This window comes from Diplotaxodon limnothrissa, linkage group LG14 (genome assembly GCF_057381915.1).
Source record: "Diplotaxodon limnothrissa isolate DT_005_m linkage group LG14, D_limnothrissa_male_GT1.1, whole genome shotgun sequence".
In the NCBI taxonomy this organism is placed as follows: Eukaryota; Metazoa; Chordata; class Actinopteri; order Cichliformes; family Cichlidae; genus Diplotaxodon; species Diplotaxodon limnothrissa.
The window spans coordinates 26821030-26848573 of record NC_140609.1 but is presented as its reverse complement, the minus strand read 5'-3'; the positions used below and the strand labels follow the sequence as shown (position 1 = coordinate 26848573).

At 39.0% G+C, this 27544-nt stretch overlaps 1 protein-coding gene across 1 annotated transcript in view; it reads left to right on the top strand.

The window, feature by feature from the left end:
• The window catches only part of dhx36 (DEAH (Asp-Glu-Ala-His) box polypeptide 36), a 31208-nt gene extending 3851 nt beyond the window's left edge, over positions 1–27357 (top strand). The window contains exons 2-26 of the mRNA XM_085370314.1: positions 1046–1203; positions 1352–1459; positions 1602–1803; positions 2510–2548; positions 2704–2874; positions 3910–3989; positions 6216–6290; positions 8123–8289; positions 8398–8479; positions 8567–8707; positions 10047–10152; positions 14334–14421; positions 15404–15459; positions 15585–15649; positions 18441–18584; positions 19017–19134; positions 21495–21593; positions 21904–22077; positions 22189–22275; positions 22376–22459; positions 22566–22665; positions 22815–22905; positions 24582–24702; positions 26649–26801; positions 26890–27357. Of these exons, the coding sequence (XP_085226440.1) occupies positions 1046–1203; positions 1352–1459; positions 1602–1803; positions 2510–2548; positions 2704–2874; positions 3910–3989; positions 6216–6290; positions 8123–8289; positions 8398–8479; positions 8567–8707; positions 10047–10152; positions 14334–14421; positions 15404–15459; positions 15585–15649; positions 18441–18584; positions 19017–19134; positions 21495–21593; positions 21904–22077; positions 22189–22275; positions 22376–22459; positions 22566–22665; positions 22815–22905; positions 24582–24702; positions 26649–26801; positions 26890–27120 (2940 nt within the window). The 3' untranslated portion in view covers positions 27121–27357. The remainder of the gene's footprint in view (positions 1–1045; positions 1204–1351; positions 1460–1601; positions 1804–2509; positions 2549–2703; positions 2875–3909; positions 3990–6215; positions 6291–8122; positions 8290–8397; positions 8480–8566; positions 8708–10046; positions 10153–14333; positions 14422–15403; positions 15460–15584; positions 15650–18440; positions 18585–19016; positions 19135–21494; positions 21594–21903; positions 22078–22188; positions 22276–22375; positions 22460–22565; positions 22666–22814; positions 22906–24581; positions 24703–26648; positions 26802–26889) is intronic.
• The last annotated feature ends 187 nt before the right edge of the window (positions 27358–27544 follow it).

Below are 27544 nucleotides of genomic sequence, written 5' to 3'. Positions count from 1 at the left end.
GCGTGGCTTATATATATTATTGTAACTCTGGATTTACTGGCCTGTAATTAAAATTTAAAAACTTTGAAGTCCAAACTTTCAATGTGGGCTGAAATAGAGACCCAGCGTGGCTGCAACTTGTTGCTATGTCAGCTTAAAATAGTCATGTGATTTAGAGGTGCAGCGTGTCGGTGGACCACAGGGGGTTCATAACACTCACCTTCATTCCATTTCCAGAGTGTAACATCCACCCACCTGTGTAAAATCCGAAATTCCCATGGTGTTGTTCAGAATGTGCTCTGGCACAATCATAAGCATCGCTTGCTACTGAAAACAAGGAAAAAGCCGGTCCTGTTGTGGGCTGAACCATTTGTTAATGGTGGAGCGGGGGGACACTATGCAATATATACAGTTTTAGCATTTATATTCACTGTTGACTGTAACTACGCTCAAACTGTTAATGCTATCGTATTGTAATTAACAACACTGTCATATGCAAAACTGGGGTGGCAAGGGATCATTTTAGGGTGGCACTTGCCACCCCATGCCACCCTTCTAGATCTGCCCCTGCCTGTTAGGAGCAGATCTTTGAGCACATCAAAGTGTGGGAAGCTGATTGGAAAATTGCTCACTGTGTGCACAGAAAGTATTCACACTGATCTGAACATGGGCAGTAAGTCACATTTTCCCCTGCTGGTTAACAGACAGTTGCTTGTACAATATATAAGAATGGTAATAATTATATATAAAATATTATTAATAATAATACTAATAATACAAACACACCACCACCACCATCATTATATACTGAATAAATATCCAATCTGTCATTGTGTTTAAAAAAAAAAAAAGGATTACTTACACAGCACAATTCAAAACTACATCTACAACAGTAAGTATTTCTGTTACATATTTATCTTCTTACATCAGGAATTAGTCCGAGACAGGTCCCTGTCTTCAAAGTGTTAATGAGTAGTATTTTCTTTTTCAGTGGTATAAAGGGAAATTTGGAAAAACACTGTTGCAAGGTCATAGCTAACTTTCCTTTTCCCATTTGCTTGTGCAGCGGGCAGTGGTCCAGATGGATGAGGCAAGAGAGCAACACATTACCAAACTGCTTAACTCTGTCCAGAATGACCAGCTCGGCCCAGAAAGGGGCCGCAGGGATGAAAGAGCCTCGACCTCTGACAGCTGGCAAACAGCTGCCAGGGATAGTGCCCACTGGTGAGAGAGGCTTGTATAGCTTTATCAATTGTCGTTACTAACTTATAATGAATTAGTAGGAAAGCTAGACAGAATAGTAAAATTTCAGTTATTTCTTCCCCTTTGACTGCTGACATCATGACTAATTTAGTGTGTTTATCATCATTAGTTACTTTGATGGGGATTTGCCTGAAGAGGAAAAAACTAAGACTGAGGTCAAATGGGAGGAAGAAGAAGGTAGTCCAGGCCAGAAGAAAGCAACTGGCAAATCACAAAGGTAACTTTGTGTAAAAATGTGTGATTTTTTATTTTTTTATTTTTTTAAATCATTTAGAAATTCTGCAGAACAAATAGTAATGTAAGGTTTTCCAGGTAATATTGGATGTTTATACCGCTGAATGTTTTTTTTTTTCTTCTAGTCACTCTACAACAGCGGTTAAAGATGAGCCGCCAGATCAATGGGATGAAGAAGATCAGGAAGAGGAGGCGGCGAAACCAGTTATTAAAGATAAGGATCTGGAGTTCTTACATCAAGAAGTAGTCCGAGACAGGTCCCTGGATGACTACTTGAAGAGAGATCTGCAGAGTAAGAAATCAGATGGAAAGTACAAAGAAATGCTGGTAAGAGTTTTCAGTGGTATAAAATCTAGGTTTAAGTTTCTAGCATGAACATATTTATTAAAATAGCTAAGGTGGGGACAAGGTGGGATTTTTTTGGTAGTTTAGCATGTTTAGTGCCTTTAGATAACAACATTACTACTATACTAGTCATTTGTTGTCATTTAATGTCCAAAAGTCCAATTTAATTAATTAATTAGTGTTTTTAATAAGAAAAATAAAAAGTAATGGGTTTCATTCAGTTGAAAGGTTCTATGTTTGGGGAAAAAAAAAAGAAAAAAAAAAGGAATGTTGCCCAAATGCATTGCTGCATTGGCTGTATGTAAGTAGCTTTTGTTTATGTTTGTGTAAATAAGTAAATGTTTATTATATTTATACATTTAAATTGTTTAGTGCAAAATTTTACTGTGGAAATAGGTGTGCAAAGTTTAATTTATGTACAAGATGATGTGTAATGGAAAAGTCTTCTTACCAAGTATTCAATCAATTTATCATAATGTTATCATGCTACATCATTTCAAGTGGTTACCACTGTATTAGTGAGGTACTGCGCAGAGTCAGTATTTATCTTTGGTTATTAGAATTGGATAACTTCTGATGTGCTAGGACTGTTCCCATTATGGAATTTTTCTTTTTAAAGTATCTGTTCCTAATTTTATTGAATTTTTATCTCATTATTTTACTCCTCATCTGTTCTTTTTGTCTTCAGAAATTCAGGGAAAAACTACCATCTTATGGGAAAAAAGAGGCAAGTATTTCACATGCAAATGTGCTTTTATCATGAATCACTAGTTCTGCTAAGACTTCATTACTGGTTTTCAGATTTGATTTATTTATTTTTTTGTTATTGTTTGCTTTCCTGCCTCATCTGTAAATCACTCCTCTTCAACCTCCTGATCTCAGGAGCTGGTAACGCTGATCAATTCTAACCGTGTCCTAGTGGTGAGTGGGGAAACAGGATGTGGCAAAACCACTCAGGTCACTCAGTTCATCCTGGATGACTATATCAACAGAGGCATGGGCTCAATGTGCCGTGTGGTCTGCACACAGCCTCGACGCATCAGTGCCATCTCGGTATGTACTCTGCTGGCCTCTGAAGGATTATATGTTGTTGTGTGCCTACTGATTTTAATGTGGTTGCCATGGCAATGCTTCTGTTATGCTGCTTCTCTATGGGATAGGTCAGGCAGTCATTTTTGATTCCTAGCAGACCTGTTGGTTCTCTGTCCAAGGCTAGCTTCTCTGCCATCAAATGTGTCTTTATAACCAATCAGAATTAGGCTTATGCATAGAGGCATCACTGTTCAGTGTTAGCTGTTAATAAGAGTGCATGCACATGTGCCTCTAAGCCACTGCATAGGTTAAATACTAAGAACCTTTGTCACTGTGAGCCAGAGAGCAGTGCAAATTTACACAAACACAGCACCATGAGTCCAGCCACACACACACACACAATAACAGTAGAGAACCTATGAAAGAATGTGATCTGTCTGTGAATGAATGCAAAGTACAAACTTCCACACTTAACTAAAATTAAACAATGAAATAAAAGGGCAAAATAATTAGTTTGATTAAAAAAAGATATGGATATATTTTTAAAATCTTTTTATTGTGGAAAATATTTGTCTCCTTCCTGATTTCTTGCATATTTATATTGAATAAATAAATGGCAAATGCACTGTTTCCTTACATCGCCCTTTTCTACTCTACACAAGCCTACATGACATGTCTCATTCACCTAAGTGCTTTCTATGTCCAAGGATACTATGGCATGCAGACTGGAGTAAACAGGGAACGAACCACCAGCTTTCTGACTAGTGAATGATCTGCTCTACTCCCTGAGCTATATTTCATAAATACAAAATGCAGAACTTGAGTGATGATTTTCTTTAATAAGGGGAAAGCTTAAAACCTGCATGGCCCTGTTCGAAAAAGCAATTGCCCCTTAAACATAACAACTGGTTGTTACTTTGATGACATAAAAATAATGCGATGCATTTGCATACAGCAAAATTTTGGCATCGCTCATATAGAAATTATTACTTTTTTGCAATACAATGCTGTCTCTCCTCTTAAATCCTATTTGTGTGTGTGTGCTCTTCCTATCAGGTTGCAGAGCGTGTAGCGGCTGAGAGGGCAGAAAGTGTTGGGAATGGGAATTCATGTGGTTACCAAATCCGCCTGCAGAGGTACACAACACTTTCGAGAAGTGCTCATGCTTAAAATTCTTTCTCCTGAAACTTGAGATCTGGTCAATGTGGAGGCCATTTGACTACAGTGAACTCATTGTCATGTTTAGGATGTTTAAGAAAGACCAGACAAAGATTTTCCATTTTTCCGTTTTCTAATTTTGATGAGCTGCTGTGAATTGTGGCCTCAATTTCCTGTTCTGAACCAAGAGAGTAGTGGCACTCGTGGCCCATCAGTTTTAGGCTGACCTGTTGTGCTTTCAGAGATGCTCTTTTTTTATTTTATTTGAGTTACTTTTACCTTCGTATTAGCTCGAAGCAGACTGGCCTTTCTCTTCTGACCAGCTAAGGATTTTCACCCAGAGAACTGCTGCTTACTGGATTATCTTTTTCTGACCATTTGCTGTCCATTGAAGATAGTTGCTCTCTTGGCCATGTCTACATGCCCGAATGCATTAAGTTGCTACTATATGAGCAAATATCTAATTGGCTGATTAGATATTTGCATTAACAAGCAGTTGAACAGTCATGCCTAACAAAGTGGCCAGGGATTGTATGAAGGTGAAATTAGGCTCACTGTATATTTAATTGACATTCTGTAATTGGTTTAGAGGCTAAGAAACCAAAAGCAATACTTATGTTTGGAAAGCTCATTTCCCCTAGATCTGATATGGTTAAGAGTCCAGCCACAGCAGGTTAAATTGATGGGAGCGCTGTTGCAGAAATCAGACTGTTTTATTTCCCTCCCTGATTACGTCTGTCTATTTCAGACTGAGCTTGCTGTTTTCAAGGTTGGCGGTAACAGCTGAGGCTTTGTGGTTTAGACTGAAGTTGGTGATATCAGCCAGCATGATCAGAGTAGGAACAGATTTAGACATCTTAAACACAGATTTTGACATAGTTAGCAGTTTTAACACATGACATGTTATAGCTCATTAATATTTAAATTAAAAGCTTACTGAGCTCAGATGTTCTGCATGAGATCTACAGCGTGTTATATTTTTTATGTATACATAGTCTACATAGACTTGGTGAAAGGACTCAAGATGGATACATGAAATGTGTGGGTTAATGAACGCCATAAAATGATTTTTCTTAAAAACACACACATTAAACATCTGCAGCAAGAATTTAACAAAAGCAATTTGCTGTTGCGCAGCCTGAGCGAACAGTGATTTATACAATAGGGGAGTATGCTGATTTCTATTGGATATTTTTCTATAATAAAATACCCAATTCTGCTTGTTATTTACTGTCTGATTTTTCACAATTGATTTAGCTTACTGATAGTAGTCAGTACTCACTCCATAGGCTATCATTGCCAAAGTCATGTTGGTTAATCCACTACTCACAGTCACTGATGAAAATGAAGGTGACAGAATCTTCTCACTATGTGCAAGGTTTGGGTAACAGCCAGGTAAAGCAGCCAGCTGTGTCAGTGCTAGAGTGTTTGTGAAACAGGATCCAGAGTATTTGTGAATAAATACGCAGTGAACATGTTGCTCTGCAATACTACAGTATAGAAATGTGTGGTTACAACTGTATTCTACTATGAATGTCTTGCCATTGATACATGTTGCTCTGTATTTATATACCAGTCCAGAAGACTCACTGTTTTTCGTGGTGCTTTTGCTGGTTTTACTCTCTTTTGATTTTTGTGAAATATACATTAATTCTTTGGACTTCAGGCTTCACAAAAAAAGAAAAGAATATTATATCGTGTAATTAGTCTCCTCTTCTTGGCACATTAATCTTGCATCAGTTATACAACAAACCCTTTTAGAAGGCTCAGTTGTTAATGAATTTTGTTTTATCAGATATCATATGAAAGGCAGTTCCTACAGTGATAACTTTAAAATAAGAGAAGCTATTTTGTAATTAATTGAATAAACCTTTCAGCATTAGTACATAAACAAAGCATGGATAAATCTTCTTACTGTAGTGCACTGTAGCATACTACAATTCCGTTACATATTGTAGTATAATATTTGGTATCAGCAACATTTTATTTTCACTTCTATGTAAAGGTTAAACATAAAAGTGGTGCTTATTTAAAGTAAAGTAGCAAAAATAGTGGAAATGCAACACAGTTAACTGTTACAAAACCTAAGTTCATTTCTCAGAGAAGTCCTGCTTTTATTTTGGTGACCTTACTTTAAATTTTCTAAATTGCACAGATGTAAGAGTATCTTTTTCTTTCTTTTTTTTTTTTCTCACATTTTCCAGCCGGTTACCAAGGAGACAAGGTTCGATCCTGTACTGTACAACAGGCATTATTCTTCAGTGGCTTCGCTCAGACCCGTGAGTTTGCTTCCACCTCTGCCTTCTCATCCTGTATACATCTTTTCCCTGTACATCTTCTCTGCTTTTTCCCCTATATCTCCACTCCAGCCATTCCTTTGTTTGTCACTCTGTTTTGTCCCCATTGATTTGGGGTTGACGCTACTGTTTGTGGAAGATTCATTAGTATGGGTCCCCATTTTCTGTTGACTCATTCCTCCATGCTCGTCTTTGCATTCTAAGTGCCTTCAGAAAAAGAAATACAGACTAAGTGAAAGTGCCAGCTTTTCCTTGTTGTCTCACTTCATGCTCTTTCGTTAGCACGACTCTAGTGAGTCATTTCAGGGCTACCCTTTTCTGACTAAACTGCATTTTTGGTGTTAAGCTAAATTCGCACTAGGGCTGCTCAATTGATCGAATTTTAATCACGATTACGATCTGGGCTTTCAACGATCATTAAAAATGACTGAGCCGATTATTAGCCCCTCCCTAATTTATCCGCGACACCTTAAAGGCCGGTCCGTGAAAATATTGTCGGGCATAAACCGGTCCGTGGCGCAAAAAAGGTTGGAGACCGCTGATTAAGAGGACCCGAGGGAAGCTCGGAAAGCTCGGAAAGCTAAGCAGAAGTTATTTGGAGAGTGACTGCAGTTGGTTGAAAAGAGAGTTTAAAAAAAAAAACTTCAGTGGTGTTGCACACTATTTTATATTATTTTTTAAAGTCATTGTTAACCCTTTAAAGCCGGTCAGAGCAGCACGCTCCGTTTTGCGTAACTATTTTTAAATCCCTGTAGAACCTGAACCGTGTAAGCTAGCGCAATAATTTGTTTTCCATATGAAACCGGAGGAGTTGTACTTACATCTTATGCCATCAGCTTGTCCTCGGTCACGGTTTCCTTCCACATATAGCTTTGCAAAAATTGCATAAAAAGCGCTTGCAGGAACAAAAACATAATATTCCAGAAACACGCTTTGCCGTTCCTATCAGCTGTTCGTAACACTTCCCACAGTGAAATGATGCACATGCTGTTTTCTTTGCAAATTTGCATCATAGGATTGTTTTTTGTTTTTCCTGCAGTATATAAAAATTGCTGTATCTCCAAAATAAAACTATGAAGACACTCAAAATAAATTTCCTGTTGTTGTAAACTATTTTTTGCAACTTTATTGTATTTAAAGTTTTGAGGGATAAGCCTCTTAAATTTCTCCAAGTAGAAATATATGTAAACAAAACAAAAGCGATTTTCAATTTTTTTTGTAGTTTATTGCACTTTTTTGCAATTTATGTAATTACTATGGACTTAATGCATACATATTATTAAAATATGGGCTATAACAGTTGTATTGATGTATAGCAACTTGAAATGCTCCCACAAATGGCACTACAGCATGTAAAAAAATAATATAAGCTCTGGTGGACTTGGTTCTATAGTAGGTCTTAAAGGGTTAAATAAATATCATCAAATAATCGTGATCTCAATTTCAGTGAAAATAATCGTGATTATCATTTTTGCCATAATCGAGCAGCCCTAATTCGCACATCACTTTGCTTACAAGTGGACGTCTGTATGGACTGTAGCTCTGTTAAATACTTTCTAAAAAAATTATTTTTGGGTAACGTCTGTGCCTTGTGAAATTATTTTAAATAATTTAAATCTCACTTAAAAGTACTTAAAAATGTAGTACCATTAATTGAAACTTGTAAGATCTTTAAAGAGAAACAAGAGAGAATTTGTAAAAAGAAGAAAAAAAGTCAACCAATATTGGTTTTTTTTGTTTGTTTTTTTAACTCTTTAGACAGAAAAAGGCAAAAAAAATAAAAAATTGCTCACCTTTTTTGCTTTTATTGTCAGATTGTTGTCGAGTATCAGTCACCTGGTGCTGGACGAAATCCATGAGAGAAACCTGCAATCAGACGTTTTGCTCATCATTGTAAAGGACTTACTCAACCTCCGAGATGACCTTAAGATCATTCTCATGAGTGCCACGCTCAACGCAGAGAAGTTTTCCCAATATTTTGGTGTGTAGCTCACTAATTTCTTCACCAAATTGTCAGCAAAAGTTTTGCAGTTCTAATAAGTTGAGCTGTTCCTCTTTCTCGCCGCTCACGGTTTTGTTCTCGGTTTAGACAACTGCCCAATGATCCACATTCCTGGTTTGACGTTCCCAGTGGAGGAGTTCCTACTTGAGGACATTATAGAGATGACCAGGTAGAACCACTTTTCTACCAAACACACATGTACATGCACAAAGACACATTGGGACCTCGTATAAACTAGGCTGGGTTTCTCTGCTAGGTATCGCCCCCAGAATCAGGACCGTCGCCCCTCATGGAAGAGAGGTTTTTGGCAGGGGCGAAACTCCAGACCTGAGAAAGAGGAGAAAGAGGCTGAATACAAGGAAAGCTGGCCATGTTACGCACGAACACTACAGGGCAGGTGAGTTGGTGAGAAAATCAGGCTACTTAAATTGGAAGAACAGCTGCCAGTTTTTTGGGGGTTTTTTAGGTAGGAAGCAGGAGGATTTGTGAGACTCGTAGTTTTGAGTAAATACATTTCTTTTAAAGTTCTGATTTAATGAAGATTAAATATAGAGAATTATGGTTTTGATCTACAAACAGTAAGAGAAAGATGAGTGCTTGAAACTGATGTCTGATGCATTTGTTACATAAACACAGCTACAATTAAAGTGCACCATCACAGACAGTTCCAAGGTCTGCTTAGTACAGACACAGCAACACTGTAGCTTAGTTGCTTTTGTTCAAAACATAATTACAGCTGTGAAGGACTTTGCTTTGCCAATTTGACACTTACTAAATTTTTTGGGTGCAAATTTCTCTCTAATAACTGCTTTAAAATTTTTAAGACAATCCCACAACACAACAGAATGGAGATAAGATGCCACTAGACACACCTGCAATATAACAACAGAGGCTCTAAACAGGAGACAGAAGATTGTTCATGTCTACGTGACTGGATTCCACTTCAAAAACTATTTCAGTTTAATTTTAAAGTAATCCTGGACATGATCCAGTTTGAATACTATAGGTAAGGAATTCGATATGTTGATACCCTGAACAGAAAAGGCTATTTTTCTCAAGTGAGAATTCTTGTAATAACACTTGAAGTTTCCAAAATGCTTTGTCTTACTGAACTGAAAGCTTTAAGAAGAATCACAATATTACTGAGAACTGAGGAGCCCGATCATTTATAAAATAGCGTAATATTAACAAATATTTTTTTAAATGTCTTGGCATATTCAATGTTGGTTTGTTTTGCCAGTGTTTAGTTTTGTTATTAAAAAATAATTAAGTCCTAAATTCACAACATGGCATCCAGTCTATTGTGTAACTAGGCAGAAATATTACTTTGAACACTGTCGGTGTGCTTGCAAAATTAGTTTTCTGGTGATTTCAAATGGTTTCAACATAAAACACATTTTTGTATTAAGACCTACTGGAATACATTTTTTAAAAAACAGAAATACTGCTTTTATAGTTGAACACGACACAGATGTTTCTCTTTTTCTCATTCTAAAGGGAAAAAAAGACAAAGGAACCAATTATTAATATGTTACTGATCACCAGTGCTATTACCACAACAAAGAAAAAGTATCAACTGTAACTCAAAGCTATTCTGCATTTTTGTACTAAAGCATAGCATGTGAAAATATTTATAAACCTGTTGTAGCCATATTACAGCGTGTGACACCTCCAGCAACAAGTAAGGGGAGAGCAGGAGCACTTATGTTGCCATGTCCATGTCCTGTGTTTTACAGGTACTCTGACACAACCATTGAGGCTCTCGAGATATTAGACAGAGATGAGAAGATTGATCTGGACCTAATTCTGGCACTAATTCGTTATATTGTGCTCAATGAGGAGGTGAGTCTAACCTTTTAGTTGTGGTTTGAGTGCAGCTGGCATAAATTGGCCAAATTCTAGATGATGCGTTTTATTTAAAAAAAAAAAACAACAAACTGAATTTGTACTTTATGAAAATGTCAAAATGAATGTTTCTGTAACAGGAGCTTGCCTTTGAAGATTGTCATTTTTGGACATCATGTTCTTTAATCATTGACAAAAAGTTGCCCATGTGAAAGGTGGCTTGATATTAAATGGAAACTAATAGTTAATGGAGACTCTTAGGCTGGCAAAGTACAGTACATTCCTAGATGGAGCAGATGGAGGGAGCAGGCGGGCTAGCTGCCAAACACAGACATTAGATCAGAGAAAATGACACAGATCCTGGCAGCAAATTTCTGCTAATGAGTGATTGAACAGATGCTCTCCCGCTGCACCTCCATTCCCTTTTTTCTTTTTCCAGTTCTGGTTAACTTTCCTTTTTGGATGTCGGCATCATTTCAGTGCACAGTTGTTAGCTTTGTGAATACAGTGTCACCTGTGTGACTTGAAAGTAGAAAGTTTTAATTTTTGTAACTGCTGGCCCAGTAGCTTTTCTAGGAAGTGGTAAAATGGTTATTATGAAAAAATATATGTCCATACTTCAGCTGCTTATCTAGAGCCTGGAGCCTATCCCAGCTATTATACAATGGGGCAAAAAAGTCTTTAGTCAGCCACCGATTGTGCAAGTTCCCCCACCTAAAATGATGACAGAGGTCAGTAATTTGCACCAGAGGTACACTTCAACTGTGAGAGACAGAATGTGAAAAAAAAATCCATGAATCCGCATGGTAGGATTTGTAAAGAATTTATTCGTAAATCAGGGTGGAAAATAAGTATTTGGTCAATAACAAAAATACAACTCAATACTTTGTAACATAACCTTTGTTGGCAATAACAGAGGTCAAACGTTTACTATAGGTCTTTACCAGGTTTGCACACACAGTAGCTGGTATTTTGGCCCATTCCTCCATGCAGATCTTCTCGAGAGCAGTGATGTTTTGGGGCTGTCGCCGAGCAACACGGACTTTCAACTCCAGCCACAGATTTCCTATGGGGTTGAGGTCTGGAGACTGGCTAGGCCACTCCAGGACTTTCAAATGCTTCTTACGGAGCCACTCCTTTGTTGCCCGGGCGGTGTGTTTTGGATCATTGTCATGTTGGAAGACCCAGCCTCGTTTCATCTTCAAAGTTCTCACTGATGGAAGGAGGTTTTGGCTCAAAATCTCACGATACATGGCCCCATTCATTCTGTCCTTAACACGGATCAGTCGTCCTGTCCCCTTGGCAGAAAAACAGCCCCATAGCATGATGTTTCCACCCCCATGCTTCACAGTAGGTATGGTGTTCTTGGGATGCAACTCAGTATTCTTCTTCCTCCAAACACGACGAGTTGAGTTTATACCAAAAAGTTCTACTTTGGTTTCATCTGACCACATGACATTCTCCCAATCCTCTGCTGTATCATCCATGTGCTCTCTGGCAAACTTCAGACGGGCCTGGACATGCACTGGCTTCAGCAGCGGAACACGTCTGGCACTGCGGGATTTGATTCCCTGCCGTTGTAGTGTGTTACTGATGGTGACCTTTGTTACTTTGGTCCCAGCTCTCTGCAGGTCATTCACCAGGTCCCCCCGTGTGGTTCTGGGATCTTTGCTCACCGTTCTCATGATCATTTTGACCCCACAGGATGAGATCTTGCGTGGAGCCCCAGATCGAGGGAGATTATCAGTGGTCTTGTATGTCTTCCATTTTCTGATGATTGCTCCCACAGTTGATTTTTTCACACCAAGCTGCTTGCCTATTGTAGATTCAATCTTCCCAGTCTGGTGCAGGTCTACGATACTTTTCCTGGTGTCCTTCGAAAGCTCTTTGGTCTTGGCCATGGCGGAGTTTGGAGTCTGACTGTTTGAGGCTGTGGACAGGTGTCTTTTATACAGATGATGAGTTCAAACAGGTGCCATTCATACAGGTAACGAGTGGGGGACAGAAAAGCTTCTTACAGAAGACGTTACAGGTCTGTGAGAGCCAGAGATTTTCCTTGTTTGAGGTGACCAAATACTTATTTTCCACCCTAATTTACGAATAAATTCTTTACAAATCCTACCATGTGGATTCATGGATTTTTTTTTTTCACATTCTGTCTCTCACAGTTGAAGTGTACCTCTGGTGCAAATTACTGACCTCTGTCATCATTTTAAGTGGGGGAACTTGCACAATCGGTGGCTGACTAAATACTTTTTTGCCCCACTGTAGGTCAAGGGCAGGGTACACCTTATACAGGTCGTCTGTCCATCACAGATCTAACACAGAGAGACAAACAAAGACACAAACCTACAGAGACAGTTTAGCATCTATAATTTACAGCCAGCACCCAAAGAAAGCCAACACAGGCACAGGGAGACATGCACACTCCACAGAAATCCCCCCTGCTGACCAGGAGGCGATTCAGGGTAGACTACTATTAATGAGAGAAGAATGATTAGTTTACTACCATTTTAAAAAGTTAAGTGCTATGACTGAATGAAGTAAAATAGTTTTGGATGTATAAATAAACAAGAGAGTGAAAAAGAAGAAGAACACGGAGTGACTAACAGAGGCAGACAGAATAATTATACTTTCCCATATGAAGCTGTATCTCCATCAGTCACGGCCACACTGAGCCAGTCAACCAGCTGATTTGTTGTGGCGTTGTCAAATGGCTGTGAGAGAACTGGCTGATTCACCATGATGGTAATCTGAACCAAGGATATGGGCCATCTGCTGAGCTTTTGACTGTGATGATTGGTTAATTATGTTGCAGGGTTCTGTGATTATACACCTAGGGGTTTAACATACAGGCATTAATGAATGCCTGCTGGGTGCAACTGTATGTGGGTGGTTTGCTGTGTGTGTTTGTGTGTGCTGTCATAGAGTAGACTCTCCAGAGCTTACTGTACTGTACTGTCACTTAATTTTTAGTTAGAATTAATTAGAGTGTGTTTCTTCCTGGATGCGTGTAATTTGTCAGGTTGTAGCTAGGCAGCCGACCTTCATCTCTTTCACAAATACACATGCAGAGACTTTAACATACATACAGTCCCATGTGAGTGCCAGTGGTTGAGAACTGGGGGAAACCAAGGCCTAGAAGCTACTTTTTATGCCTTCCCTTCATTTCTCGGAGGAAATGAATAGCATGGTGCTTTTTATAGAATCGATTTTTATAGCAGCTTAATTTTAGCTAGAGAATACTTTGTTTAAATCTGGATAGGATGAAAACGAGTTTGCTGAAACTCTGCTCTGTATTATAGCTCTGTACAGTCTGTATAACTGTATATTTATTAAAGACAGATTTGACTAATTTTATCTTTGACCTTTCCAGCATGGCTCCATGGGCTAGCATTGACTGCCTTGTGTAATTTTTTGTGTCACAAACTGTAACCTTCATATTTGTGTCACTGATTTCTGTCAAAACTTTGAGTATTTAGTGTTGAGACAACAACTGTGGTAATAGCTTGTATGGAAAGAAATGAAACAGTACTGCACCATAAACAATTGACTGATTTTTGACTTTGTCTCATTCTTTGTCTCCTTCTCTCTATTCTATTCTTTGCTGCTGCAATGACTGAGCTCTTCATCAGTCATTAAAGGAGTCTTTTTCAGCTTTTTTTTTTTTTTTTAAACCATTACAGCATTACTGTAATGGATTTTGGCTTTGTGAATGAGGCGCCGATGCCTGATATCCATTAAGTGGTCAGCAATCTGCAGCCACTGACAAAAGAGCTCAATGCGCAGAGATTTCCTCACCATTTAGTCTTCTCTTCTTATGTTTTCACAGCTAGCGTTTCTGTGTCTGTACTTTTTCATGTGACTTATTGATTTCCTTTTCTCTTTGCTATTGTGGGGAAAATTAAGTCAGTGCTTTTGTTAATGTTAATCAGATGCTCTCCTGTACTATAAAGATGCATTTGTCATAAAGATGTTGGAGTTTCAGTGGCTATTTTGTGTCTGAATGTGAATGTAGAGGTTGGGAGCTGAGAGCAAATCATATCTACAGTATCTGCCTCAGCTCAGCTCCTCTGAGGTCATGGGCATCTTGTTTGCTGGACCCGCAATCTACTGAGACCCTGCTGGATTTTGTGACTTACAGCTGTGTTGAGAGTTTTGTATCATGTCTTGGACAGGAAGGAGCAATCTTGGTGTTCTTGCCTGGTTGGGACAATATCAGTACTCTCAATGACCTTCTCATGGCTCAGCAAATGTTCCGATCAGGTATGCAAACAGAAACACACATTCAGGATGTACAGCATGGAAGTGAATGCACGTCGGTGTCTTGCAATTTTTCTTTCTTGCTTTGACTATACAGTTTTCTGTTCCACAGTTGAGAAATCCATCCTTTGATTTTCTTAACCACTTATTGAATTCAGGGTCGCAGCAATATAAAAGCCTATTACAGCTGTCATAGAGCAAGAAGCAGGGTACACTGAACTGGTCGTCAGTCTATCACAAGGCGAGAGAGACGACAACCATTCATAGTTCACACTTAAGGCCGATTTAGAATCGCCACGTAACCTAACAAGTATGTCTTGGAACTGTGCGAGAAAGATGGAGTACCCGGAGCGGACTGACACAGGCAGATTCAAACCCAGGATCTTCTTACCATGACGAGACAGCACTCATCATTGCGCCACTTTGTTGAAATACACCCATTTTCTTAACTGCTTATGGCTTAGTCTCACTGGAGTCAAAATGAGGGTGGTTTCCCGATTGCTGGTTTTGCATTTGGTGACAGATTACAAATAGAGTTTGACTGCAATAGTCAACTGGTCTCTTTGTCAGTTGTGATATACAGTTAACTCTGAAAGTTTAGCAAAGGTTTGGAAATAAAGGCTCTATATTATAAAAGATTTGTCTTCCAGCTTATATTTTCGCAAAAGATGACTTGACTCCGCTGGTTGCTGATTGCTTGTATTTTGCGTATATTTGTATGTAAAGACAAAGTTGCTAAACACGTATGTCATTTTAAGTTAAGTGGACTCCAGCAACTATGTCACTATTTGTGGTGCAATTTTTCCATTCATCCGTTATCTTCCACCTATCTGAAGTAGGGGTGCTGTGGCTGTAGAATTCTCCATGGTTTCATGATACTTGTTGTTATAGAACACATAATTGTTCAGCCTATGGACTAGTTGTATCTTAAATTGACAGTCAGTGTTTTATTTGAGTTTTTCTTTTGTGTCCTGTTACATTTCAGACCGGTTTGTTATCATCCCTTTACACTCCCTCATGCCAACTGTTAATCAGACACAGGTCAGTATTCTTCAGTTTCTCTTTTTTCTCTTTCTCGGACCATCTCTTTGTCAATTGTGTCCTACTTTAGTCCCCTTTCAATATCACAAATGTCCTGCTCAATTTTTCTCTCTAATTCTTCTCAGGTTTTTAAAAGGCCTCCTCCTGGAGTTCGAAAGATTGTGATTGCTACCAATATAGCTGAGACCAGGTTTGTAAGAGCATGCGTCTGTGGTAAAAGCTTGTCCAGTCTTTGCATTTGTACTTTGGAAAGTGTTTAAAGGTTTAGAAAAAACACAGACCTTTTATGACATTCCATCATATATCTGTTTTCTGTGTGTGCCAGTGCCTCAGTCAGGAATGAGGCCTACAACTGGATTGGAGCTAATTAGCATACATCTCTTGGATTGATTACAAATACTGTCATATTGGTTTGGATGAGAAAACTCTGACAGGCAATTTGTTAATGCGTTCAGAGTGCTGCATTCACACAAACGAGCAGAGCAAATTAAGGAGCTGCCTGCCCTCAGCACTCCCCTCATATCACTCCACTAAATATAGACTCTAAACTAGAGTTGGATGTCTCGAGACCACTTTTACTTGGTCTTGGTCTCGTCTTGGTCTCGACGGACTTTTGTCCTGGTCTCGGTCTTGGTCTCGCTGTTTCGGTCCTGCGTTCTCAAATCTAAATTCTCTAAATCGGTTTCAGTTGTGTACTGATGTACACAACAATGGACATAAGGAGCTTCTTTCAAAGAAAAAACTCAGGTAGATGTTATTTTATATATTATGCTTTGGATGTTGTTCAGTATATCTATGCAAAACAAGAGGAATTTCAATACACAGCAGTATATTCACAGTTGAAACCAGATATTTACACACACTTTATGGAGAAAACAAACTTTTTTTTACTGTTAAACATCAATTTAGAGTAAACTTTTGTTTTAGATAAATAAATGTTGAAATATCTTTTGAATTAGTGAAATGTCAGAATAAAAAGAGGGAGCTGTCTATTTTAATCACTTTCATCAAATTTAGGAGCACATGTACACTGTTTATGGTTAATTAATAAGAAATCTCCAGACGATTCCATTCTGAGCTGAAGAAGCTTCTGATTGGTTAGTAGAGTCCATGTGAGTAAATTGGTGGCACAGTTGTGGATGCATATAAGGCAAAACACAGAGCCTGTTTCTTTGACACGGGAAAAATCCAGAGATGTCAACCAAAACACCAGGAAAAGAACTGTGGAGCTCCATAAGTGTGGCTCAATTTTGAATACAATTTGGTGCCATTTGCAATTAAGAAATACAGATAGTTTCTCTCTTTACTCTTAAAGTTAACAAATATGTTTTTATATTTATCAATTTAAAAAAATAAACATTTAGTTTGATTCGATGTTACAATTAAAAAAGTCTGTTTGTTTTTATCTGAAGAGTACATAAATATCTGGTTTCAACTGTATATTTGATGATGATGGAGTTTGGCTTGATTGTCAGCACAAAGAGGGAGAGAGAGGAACAGAGAGGGAGAGAGAGGAACAGAGAGGGAGAGAGAGGGAGAGAGAGGAACAGAGAGGGAGAGAGAGAATGAGGACAGAACAGAGATGGAATAAGAGCAGGTGAGACACACATGTTAGTCAAATGGTTGTTTGCCAAAACTCATCAGAACATGTACCTAGTGTTTCTTTTTAGATACCATTTGTTACTTTTCAAATTCTATATTTATTAAGTTATGCAGGCTTGTTTGCACAACAAGGCTAAATAATTATATAAACTTTTCTCAATCTAAATATTGTACTTTGGTAGAATTAAAAAATAAGTGTAGTGCAGGTCTATGGTGATTTTTAGTGCTACTATCATCTAGTTCTGATTCTGGTTCTGTCTTGGTTACTGTTGTAGTCCTGTTTTAATTCCGGATCAGTTCTGGGTCTGGTTGAATTGGGGTTTAGTCCCTGTGTCTTGATACAGGCCCGACTTTGTTCTGCCTTGCTGCTTAATTAAAAAACTAGTTTAAGGTGTCCTGCATATGTATATAGAATAGCATCTGGCTGCAGTTTAAAGACTTTTTTTGTCTCGGTCTCGGTCTTGGTCTCGTCTCAACTTGGTCTTGGTCTTGTCTTGGTCTCGGATTAGGCGGTCTTGACTACAAGTCTACTCAGAAACCTACCAAAGGGCTGGATTTTATTTTTTACTTCTAAGTGATTGTGTAAGAGTCTTAACTAGGAATTCTTGAGAGTCTACTTTCAATAGGGCTGTGCGATATGACCAAAATCTCATATCCCGATATAAGAATTCTGTCGTCCTGATAACGATATAAATCACAAAAATGTAACATTTTCTGTAAATTCTGTGAATCTCGGGCAGCTCGTCTTGCGGGAAGTGTTTCCAGCTGCGCGTCATGTAGCTGGAGTCGAGTGTTTTAACAGATGTATGAAACGATACATTTTTAGACATAAGTTGTAACAGCCGCCGTTTTCTCTGTGAGTATTTATTACACAGCGTGCTGCGGGGAAAAGCCTGTTCTAACGTTTGAGTCTAAGGTTTATTTTTTAGCACCTGACGGCTCTCTTTTACTTCTCATCCGTAAATAATCTGCTCTTTCACGTGATTCAGTTTATTTTGAAAAGTCTCAACAGGATCTTGAGCTTTATCGTGAAAGGTTTATGTGGAACGTAAACAAGCGGACACGCGATAGTGTTACCGTCGTTGTTGCTAACCACAACGCATAAAAACAGGCGCTTGTCCGTCCATAGTGTGGTTATATTAAATATAAGAGAAAGAGAGAACTTTAAGAAATTAATATAGCCACTACAGTGACCATCAAAACGATGAAAAAATATTGCCGCAAACAGTTTATTTTTGCGACACCACCAAACAAACGATAGCGTAAAATGAAACGATATATATCGTTATATCGAACAGCCCTAACTTTGAAGTGTTTTTTCTGTATTATTACGTGCAACTTATGTTTTCCCCCCTTTCTCTCTCGCCTGCTCCTCACAGCATCACCATCGATGATGTTGTTTATGTGATAGATGGAGGCAAAATTAAGGAGACCAACTTTGACACCAGCAATAACATCAGCACCATGATGGCTGAGTGGGTTAGCTTGGCCAATGCCAAACAGAGGAAAGGACGTGCTGGCAGGTGTGTGTGTGTTTATGTGTGCGTTTGTGTCTACACGTGGGTATATTTGTAGATTATAATATAATGAGGGCATACTTTATATTAGTGCCTCTGGGTATGCAATATGGGATAATTAGCTTCCCATCTATTTGTCATCTGAGCTCTCCATCACTCTTCCCTGTAAGACCACTCTGTCCTGCTTTCCCATCTGTAACCACTCAGAAAGGCAAAGTGTAGTCACTCTCAGGTTGTTTCCAGTCTTTTACTTGAGACGTCTGTTCTGTTATATAGCTCTGACATCAAAGTGCAGCAAGGCCCAATTAGCAGAGCTGCTTACTGTGTGCAGTTTCATCCCACTGATTTTTAAAGTAAGCCCTTGTCACAGGGCCTGTAAAACATTTAACCTCTTTTCCTTCTCTGTCTCTCTAACAACTCTCTTCTCTAAATATCCAGAGTGTGTCCGGGGAAATGCTATCACCTGTACAACGGTCTGAGGGCCAGCCTGTTGGATGCCTATCAATTACCTGAAATTATGAGGACACCACTGGAGGAGCTGTGCTTGCAGATCAAGGTTGTATATGCGGAGAGAAAGAGGGATAGACTGACAGAGAGAGAGACAGATAGATGTGGGTTTGGGAGTTTAGATGAGGACAAGATTGCTCTCAATGAGTTTTGTGAGTGCAGGGGCGGAACGAGGACAGCGCTGCTGTTTTTGGTGTTGTGCTGAATTACAGCCTCTCCTCTCTAATGAGAACTGGGGATGAGCATCCCGGGCTGACTCATGCCCTCTCCCGCTCTTACTCTCATTTTTTACAGACAGTATAATTACTTTTCTACACATTTTTTTTTTCTCTTATATAAACAGTCTTTTTCTTCTTTGGTTGCTTACTTTTTTTTTTTTCGCGTTCTCTTTTGAAATCCTCACGCTCCACTCAGACATATTTTAAACAGTGCTAATGGAAAATTAAGCCAAAGGTCATTTAGATGTAGTGTTTGCTGTGATTGTTCTCACCAGTTGCTGTATTGGATATGCATTTTAGTGTGTCTCCCCCACTCTCTGTGCTGGATGTATTTGAGTATGTGTGTGATATGGTTTTTGAAGCTAGTGGGTGAGAGTTGCACAATGCATCAGACAGTCCTTAAAGTGAGACAAACACTGACAACATGCTAACCTTGACCTGGCTCTCTAATGCACAAACACTTCAACATCACATTGTTAGTCAGACATAGAGATGTGGCTGTTTCATTGCTCTGCAGTTAGCCACAAGTAAATGTTCCTTTTGAATGTGGAAATGAACGTGCATTTAGCCAAACCAAACCATGTGATCACATTCATTTCGCGTAGCATTCAGTGAATTGCGTTAGTTAAGATTAGAAGTAAGCACTAACATCTTTGTTGTTCTGTCACAAAAAGCAATATGAGCAAGTCATTCAAAGCTAACTGTACTTGATCTTACTATATCTATAGTACTGTGAAAATGTCTTGAGTGATCCCTTATTTCTTTATCTTTTGCCTCCAATAAGTCAGACTTTCTTGTAATTTTAAAGCAGTCTTTAGTAGTAGTTCTCCAGGCTTTTAGGTCTTTTAAAGTTTTCCTTTAAACATTGAGGAACTTTTTCTTGTTTGTTTTGGGGGGGGGGTTTCCGCTTTGTCTATTAAGTCACTTAGCACTGGCGTATAATTAATTAAGGTTTTTGTTTTGGGGTTTTTTGTTAAAAGGCACCTAACTTAAGGGATAAACCCGTGTTGTCTACACATAACAAATAACTTAATCAGTTTCAAAAAGTACTTTAGGCACTTTTTTATTATCTGACTGTCATTAAAACTCATAATTTTGAAAGACTTAAAATAATATTTCTGAGGTATATTAGTTATTAACTGAAATATTTGCATAACTCAGTATGTGCAGTGTGTTCTCAAAAAGAGAAGTGGCAGAAGAAAAACTGTCTACAGCAGATGAACACCTCAAAGTAATGAAGAGAAGTACAAAAAAGTCCTGCAAAGACCTGACACAGGACCTGAAAGGTAGATCTGACCTTTTGATTTATCTACTGTTCACTGAAGCCTCATCAGAAATGGTCTCAGAGGACAGGTGGCTTTCAAGAAGCCATTCATAAGGAAGAGAAGAGTTAGAAAAGAATGAGGTATGCCAAATTACATAAGAACTGGACTTAAAATAAATGGCTACAGGTTTTATGGGGTGATGAGTCCAAATTTGTCATTTTTGGTTAAAACTGGTGTCAGTATGTACAGAGGTGGGCAGGAGAGAGGAGCAACAGGTAGTGCCTCCATTTGTAAAACACAGTGAAGGCTCGGTCATGTTTTGTAGCTGGATCTCAGCCAGTGGTAATAGAGGTATTATCAACATTGCCCAAATTATGAACACAGAAAAACACAGTCATACTCTGATCCACCATGAAGTACCATCTGGAAAGCATCTGATTGGCATGTTTCATCATGACAGCCATCCCAAATACACTGCCAGTGCAGTAAAAGCGTACCTTGATTGAAAAACACACAGTGGAACACTGTTAGTCATGGATTGGCCTTCTCAGAGCCCAGATCTTAACATTATTGATGCAGTGTGGGATCATCTTGACAGAGAACAGAGCAGAGGACAGCCAACATCTAAAGAAGAGCTTTGAACGTCCATCAAGAGGCCTGGAGAAATATTCCTGAAGATTATTTAAAGAAATAATAAGAAAGCTGCACAAGAGAGTTCAGGCTGTTTTGAAGAACAAAAGTGGTCATACCGAATGTCAAAATATGAAGAAATGGGGAGTGGCTCAAGACTTTTCCACAGTACTGTGTGTCTATAAATCAATGTTTTCCATAGTTAACAGCCCACCTGATTAAGTAAAGGGAATTATGTGGAAAAAATTATGACATGCTTGTGCTGATCAAAGCAAAATATCACATACACTCCCTAGATACTGAAGCTTGGGTCTATAGGTCGATTCCTGGAGAAAGCCTTGGACCGTCCCACTGAAAAGGCTGTCAGCCTCGCCATCAAGAATCTCACAGAACTGGTAAGAAAGTAACTAAAAGGGTTTTTAAGAGATTGTTACGAATCAGAGTATCAATTGCATGCTGGGCTGTGACCAAAGATTACATAATATACTAGTAACTTAATATATTAGTAACTAACTAAAAAGCCCTTACAAATTCAGTAACTTGTGTTGCAGCAGCAAACTGAGAAATTAGTATTTACCCAGATAAAAATGAGCTTTCAGGCTAATGAGGTTAAACTTGTTAAAATAAAATAAAATTGTGGGATAGTTATTATGCACATGTTTCTGAATGCCCTTTCTTATGGATATGATGACATTGTTTTGTCAGAACGCCCTGGACCAAAGAGAGAATCTTACAGCATTGGGTTTCCACCTGGCTCGCCTGCCTGTGGAACCTCACATTGGCAAGCTCATCCTGTTTGGAGCTCTGTTGGGCTGCCTTGACCCTGTACTCACTATTGCTGCTTCCCTCAGCTTCAAAGACCCTTTTTTCATACCCCTGGTAGGTAGAGCTGAGTTCACAGACAGCTTATGAAAGCTTACGCTGTATACTATCTTTGAACTTGTGTGTGTGCATTTTGTTTTTGTTTTTTAACGTATCTGTTTGTCTTAGGGTAAAGAGAAGATGGCAGACATGAGGCGGAAGGCCCTCTCTAGAAACTCGAAGAGTGACCACCTCACTATTGTCAATGCTTTCCAGGTAGAACAGCCCACATGGGTGACTCCTGATTTTGTACTCACAGATGTGTCTGCTGTATGAATTGATCCTATCTTAATTTATCATGCATTGATTTACCCAGGGCTGGGAGGATGCAAAGCAGCGTGGAGGCAGGTATGAAAGGGAATACTGCTGGGACAACTTCCTGTCTGCCAACACACTCCAGGTGAGTCGGGATGATTCTGCGTGACTATATTTTAAATATGGACTTCTTTCTGTGAAGTCAAAGGTGTGCTGTATTATTAGAAGCAACTTGTCCTTTCATCATTCAGATGCTGCAAAACATGAAGGGTCAGTTTGCCGAACATCTCATGCATGCAGGCTTTGTCAGCAGCAACGATCCCAAAGACCCCAAATCTAATGTCAACTCGGGTAAGTAAGAAGTTTTTCTGTTTGTTTGTTGTTTTTTAACTGGTCATGATATCTGGGCTGTGAAGCAGTAGCAAAGTATGATATGAAGCATTTAAGTTTAATATTTTCTTTTTCATTTGTTCTTTATCTGTCACTTTTTTTCCCCTCAGGCAATGAAAAATTAATCAAGGCAGTGATTGTAGCAGGTCTGTACCCTAAGGTGGCCATGATCAGACCATCTCACAGCAAAAAGAGGCCAGGGTAAGTTTGCTAATCCAAAGGAGGAGATGAGCAATGACAGACAGGAAAGGGCTGCACAGGCCAAGATAGAGAGGTGCACAATCAGTCTTATTGATCTCCAGAGAGAAAAATAGCCTTCACACTGCAATATCTCATCATACGTCCTGGTAAGAGTGCTCTGTAAGGGCACTGTGACAATTACCCCAGGCTGTGCAGAGGCCACGTTTGGATGATTGTCAAAAACAAAGGCACTTTTGCAGCTCAAGATCAATGCAGTCATCATAAAATTGCCCAAAGGCAGCTGTCATAAGCGGTGGCTGTGACCTGCGTGCAAAAGACAGACACGCACAACAGGGGCACAGACTCTTTCACAGCAGGCTGTCACTTTTATTGTTTATCTCGTTGACAGCTTTAGACCTAGGTGCACAGTCATTTCCCAGGGTCATTTCCTTTGTATAAGTAATTCGTAACACCAAGCAAGTTTTTAAATGTTTATGTCCGCACCACGGCTCTCCACTTAATGAATTCAGTGCTTGATTAAGCACTTGCAACAGAATACAAAGTGGTGTACGTTGAGCTGCAAAAGAGAGACGGGCTATTTGTCTGACGCTTAAGGCACTTTGTGTAAATAGCAGAATCCATTTTCTTTTTTTTTTCTGGATTATATTGAAAACAAAGTAATCTGTATATAATCTCCTCTCTCTTATGGGTTAAGTGCATAACAGAAGGTTAGCACTTGTTCCCTGTAGTGAAACAGTTGGTTTTCTTTGGCCAACATACTGGTGTGTGGAACACAGTGTTACTTTCAGCATTCTGCATACGTTGGATTAAAAAGCCAAAAAACACCTGATAGAATTTAGCTCTTGAACAGCTAAATTCTGAGTTATTTTAGCAAAAATTATACTATATTACTTTTTCCTGGCAACCCAAACAAGCCAACAAGCAAGCGATACACGACTCTCCACTAATTTTAGAAAATTAGTGTTTTTCTAATTGTACTCTCATTAACTTTAACATTTGACATACTATCTGAGGCTGGTAGAGTTTGAGGTGGAGGAGTTTGATTTTTTTTTTTCACTTCCTCTGTGCATTGCAAGGTCATGTGCATGACCTTGGGGTGAGTTTGTCAGGGCGTATAACATGTCTCGAATATTTTCCACTGAATAATTTACTGTGGAATGCTGGACTCTTAGATCATTGCTGATTTCTTTCCACCGTTTTATTGTTTTAACACAGACCAACAAACTGCAAACACTTATGTAGCGGTGTTCACACTTAATGATCAGTTAATCAGTCACATTTGATTAGGAGTACCTGGCTCCTACTTGCCTCCTTAATTCTTATAGAAATACTTAGGTTTTGACACACTAGTCCTTGGTATTCCACTGCTCATCTCTGCCTCAGAGATCACACCAGATTGTAGTGTTTGCATATAATCGTTATTTTTATCCAAACTTTTTGAATAATTTGTCTATAAAAATGTAATCAAAAGGGGGGGGGGGGGTGTTCATAACTGTTGCAATTTCTTTTTTTTTTTTTAACTGTTTTCCATCTTCTGCTGTGATAAATTGTCTTTTTTTCATCATTTATTAAGATGACAATTTTAATAAAAAATATGTTGTAAAGTATGAAGAATGTGAATATTCCCAGCTCTATAAAACACACACTTAGACTCACTCACATCTGATCTTTTGCAGTGTCAAAGTGTACACTCAGGCTGACGGAAAAGTGTGTATCCACCCAAAATCTGTCAATGCCGAAGAGACGGAATTCAACTATACTTGGCTTATCTATCACCTAAAGATGAGAACAAGTAGTGTGAGTATCTTACATGGTGGAGTAATCTATCTCTCCTAGTAAATGTTATATTGTTCTGTAAATGTTATTTATTTATTTTTACATTTGAGTCTGTGTTGCTTTGTGTCTTCTTGAGTTTGCATGTGTCCCTCGAATGGTGCATATGAGTGGAAAAGAGGGCCAGTGGTTAAAGGTTGGCAGTGGTGCCACACCAGCTTTGCACTTAATGAATATTTGATTAAAACACTGCCTTTCAAGTCCCTCTCAAAGGCTCTTGTGCTTCAAAGCTTCCAGATACAATGTAGTAGTTGGTGGTGGGGTGCAAAACAGTCAGTGCTGTTTGCTGACTGCTGCCTTTTTCTATATTCTCTCTTTTTTTTTTTCTTCCCCTCTTCACACCCGTTTCCCCTCCCTTGCATCTCTTTGTCTTTGTTCTTTCTGTGCTCTCTTTTTGTGAATGTTTCTATTCTGCAGGAAAACACCTTTTATGTCCTCTCTGATGGCCGCCTGTGCTTTTTGTCTTTAAGGGAAAATAAATGATTTGCTGCATTTCACTGTCATTATTGTTGCCATTAAATGATTTTTTTTTTCTTGTCGCATGTAAGTGGTTTTGAGCACAATGACATGGTAAAAATAAGGTATTCTGAGAGTGCGAGATTTTCAAGGTTATTTGTTTACCCTGAGAAGAAAGCAGAAGTCCAGGGCTGTAGATAGGACAAAAAAGAATAAAACTGAAGGATGACGTCCAGACTTTATCTTCTCTGACGCACTTGCCCTCGGTGAGACATAACATTACACATTCATGGAGTAAATGCAGTCGTCTCTGCTGTCTCCTCGCTTTTTTTCTCTTTTTCTTCTCTCTTCTCTCTCCATCTTTTTCTACTTCTCCCTTTTAATACTATGGTCTTCAACCTTCAAAGCTGAAATAGTTTTTGTTTGCTGTTTATCCCGCGTCTTTGACTTTTGACCTGAGAGCAAAGGAGTTTTTTGTTAGTGTGTACCCACAGAGTGATTTATAGTGCACCTATATATGACACCTTTTTCTGCCAGCAGTCTTTAGAATTTAACTATAAATAACTAAAAAAATAATAATTTGCATTATCATTAGTAGGAATGGGTATCGTTTAGGTTTTATCCGATACCGGTGCCAAACCGGTACTTTTGAAACGGTGCCGGTGCTTAAACAGTGCTCGAACCGATGCTTAAAGAATAGAGAACACAAACTTTGTCCAAAAACCTCTCATGTTTTTATTTTTAGAAGTCTCTTTTTTTTCTGCAAAATGATAACCAAGTTAGCCTTTTCTGTTGATACAGCATACCTCCTTTGGTTGGAACCAGTGCTTAAACAACGGAAAACACAAACTTTGTCCAAAAACCCCTCATGTTTAGCTCTTTTTTGTTTTGTTTTGTTTTTTTGTAAAAAGATAACAATTTTAGCCTTTTTTGCAGCTATAGGGCATATATAGTATCACTCTATCAAACATTTTTTAATCTGTAGCTCTGCTCTAAAAGAACGTACGTACCTGGGCTCGCCTACTATCCTTGGAAAGGTAAAATGATTGGCTAGAATCCAAAGTGTGTGACATCTCAGGAAACAAAAAGCACCGAAATGTGCGCTGCTTTTCGGTCTGGTTACTAACGTTTATGTCAGAACCGGTGCCGTAATGGCACCGGATACCGGTACCCATCCCTAATCATTAATCAGTCTCCTTCAAACACAGAAGAAAAATGGATGAGGTGTAATACATAAGTTAAAGTCACAGATTGGTCAAGATGACAGTTCTCTTGAAACACATTTCAAACTCCACAGCCTCTCCTTACTAATGGGACACTTTCAGCCCACACCACAGAATAGCTGTCAGGCAGGGTGTGCCGTAATGATGCTGCTCTCTGTCACCAAATGTGTTGACGTGTTTGTTGTAATGGCCCTGTCGTCGCGCGTTACTGATATCTCTGTGCTCCCTCAGATCTTTCTATACGACTGCACTGAGGTGTCACCATTCTCACTGCTGTTCTTTGGAGGAGACATTACCATCCAAAAAGACGAGGACCAGGAAACCATCGCAGTGGACCAGTGGATTGTCTTTAGATCCCCTGCACGCATTGCTCACCTTGTTAAGGTAAACGACACACACATGCACATCAACAACACATCTGTCTTTTTGAAATTTCTTTTGTATTAATCTCTCCTTCCTGTCTGTCCTGCAGAGTTTAAAGAAAGAGCTGGATTCTCTGCTGCAGGACAAAATTTGTAATCCTGCTCCTGTAGACTGGCAAAACCGTCAATCCAAAGACTGTGCTGTGATCACAGCCATCATAGACCTCATCACGACCCAGGAGAAGCCCACAGGCAGCAGTAGGGGCTATGGCAGAACGTGGGCGTCGGCCCCAAGAGGAGAGCATGTTTACTTCAATGACGAAGATGATGACGATGATTAAAAGTGGATAGAGATTTGGCTGTCTCTGAAAAGAAGATGCCATGAAGTTACTGCCTGCGTCCTTGGACACAGGGTCTAGTTGGATTATTTATGATAACCAGCTGGCCTTCTTGATGGTTCTGCTTGATTGAAATTTTGCTGCTCCTGAAGGCCAAATACAGGCCACTGCTATTAAAAAGAAAGGCAAAAAAAAGGCCTGCATTTGATTCCCATAATTTTTTTTTCACCTCTTAGATCAAAGGACCAGTCTTTCTCTGAATTCTTTCTGTAACTTTATCTTGTTAGTGAACCTCTTGTTTGGATAAGTTTATTTTCACCTGTTGCCACAGGCCTGTGCAATAAAGAGAAGGTGTACCATCATGCGGCTTAACTTCATCCGCCTTGCCGGGCTGAGATGTGGAAAATCTCAAATATTGCTGGTTTTA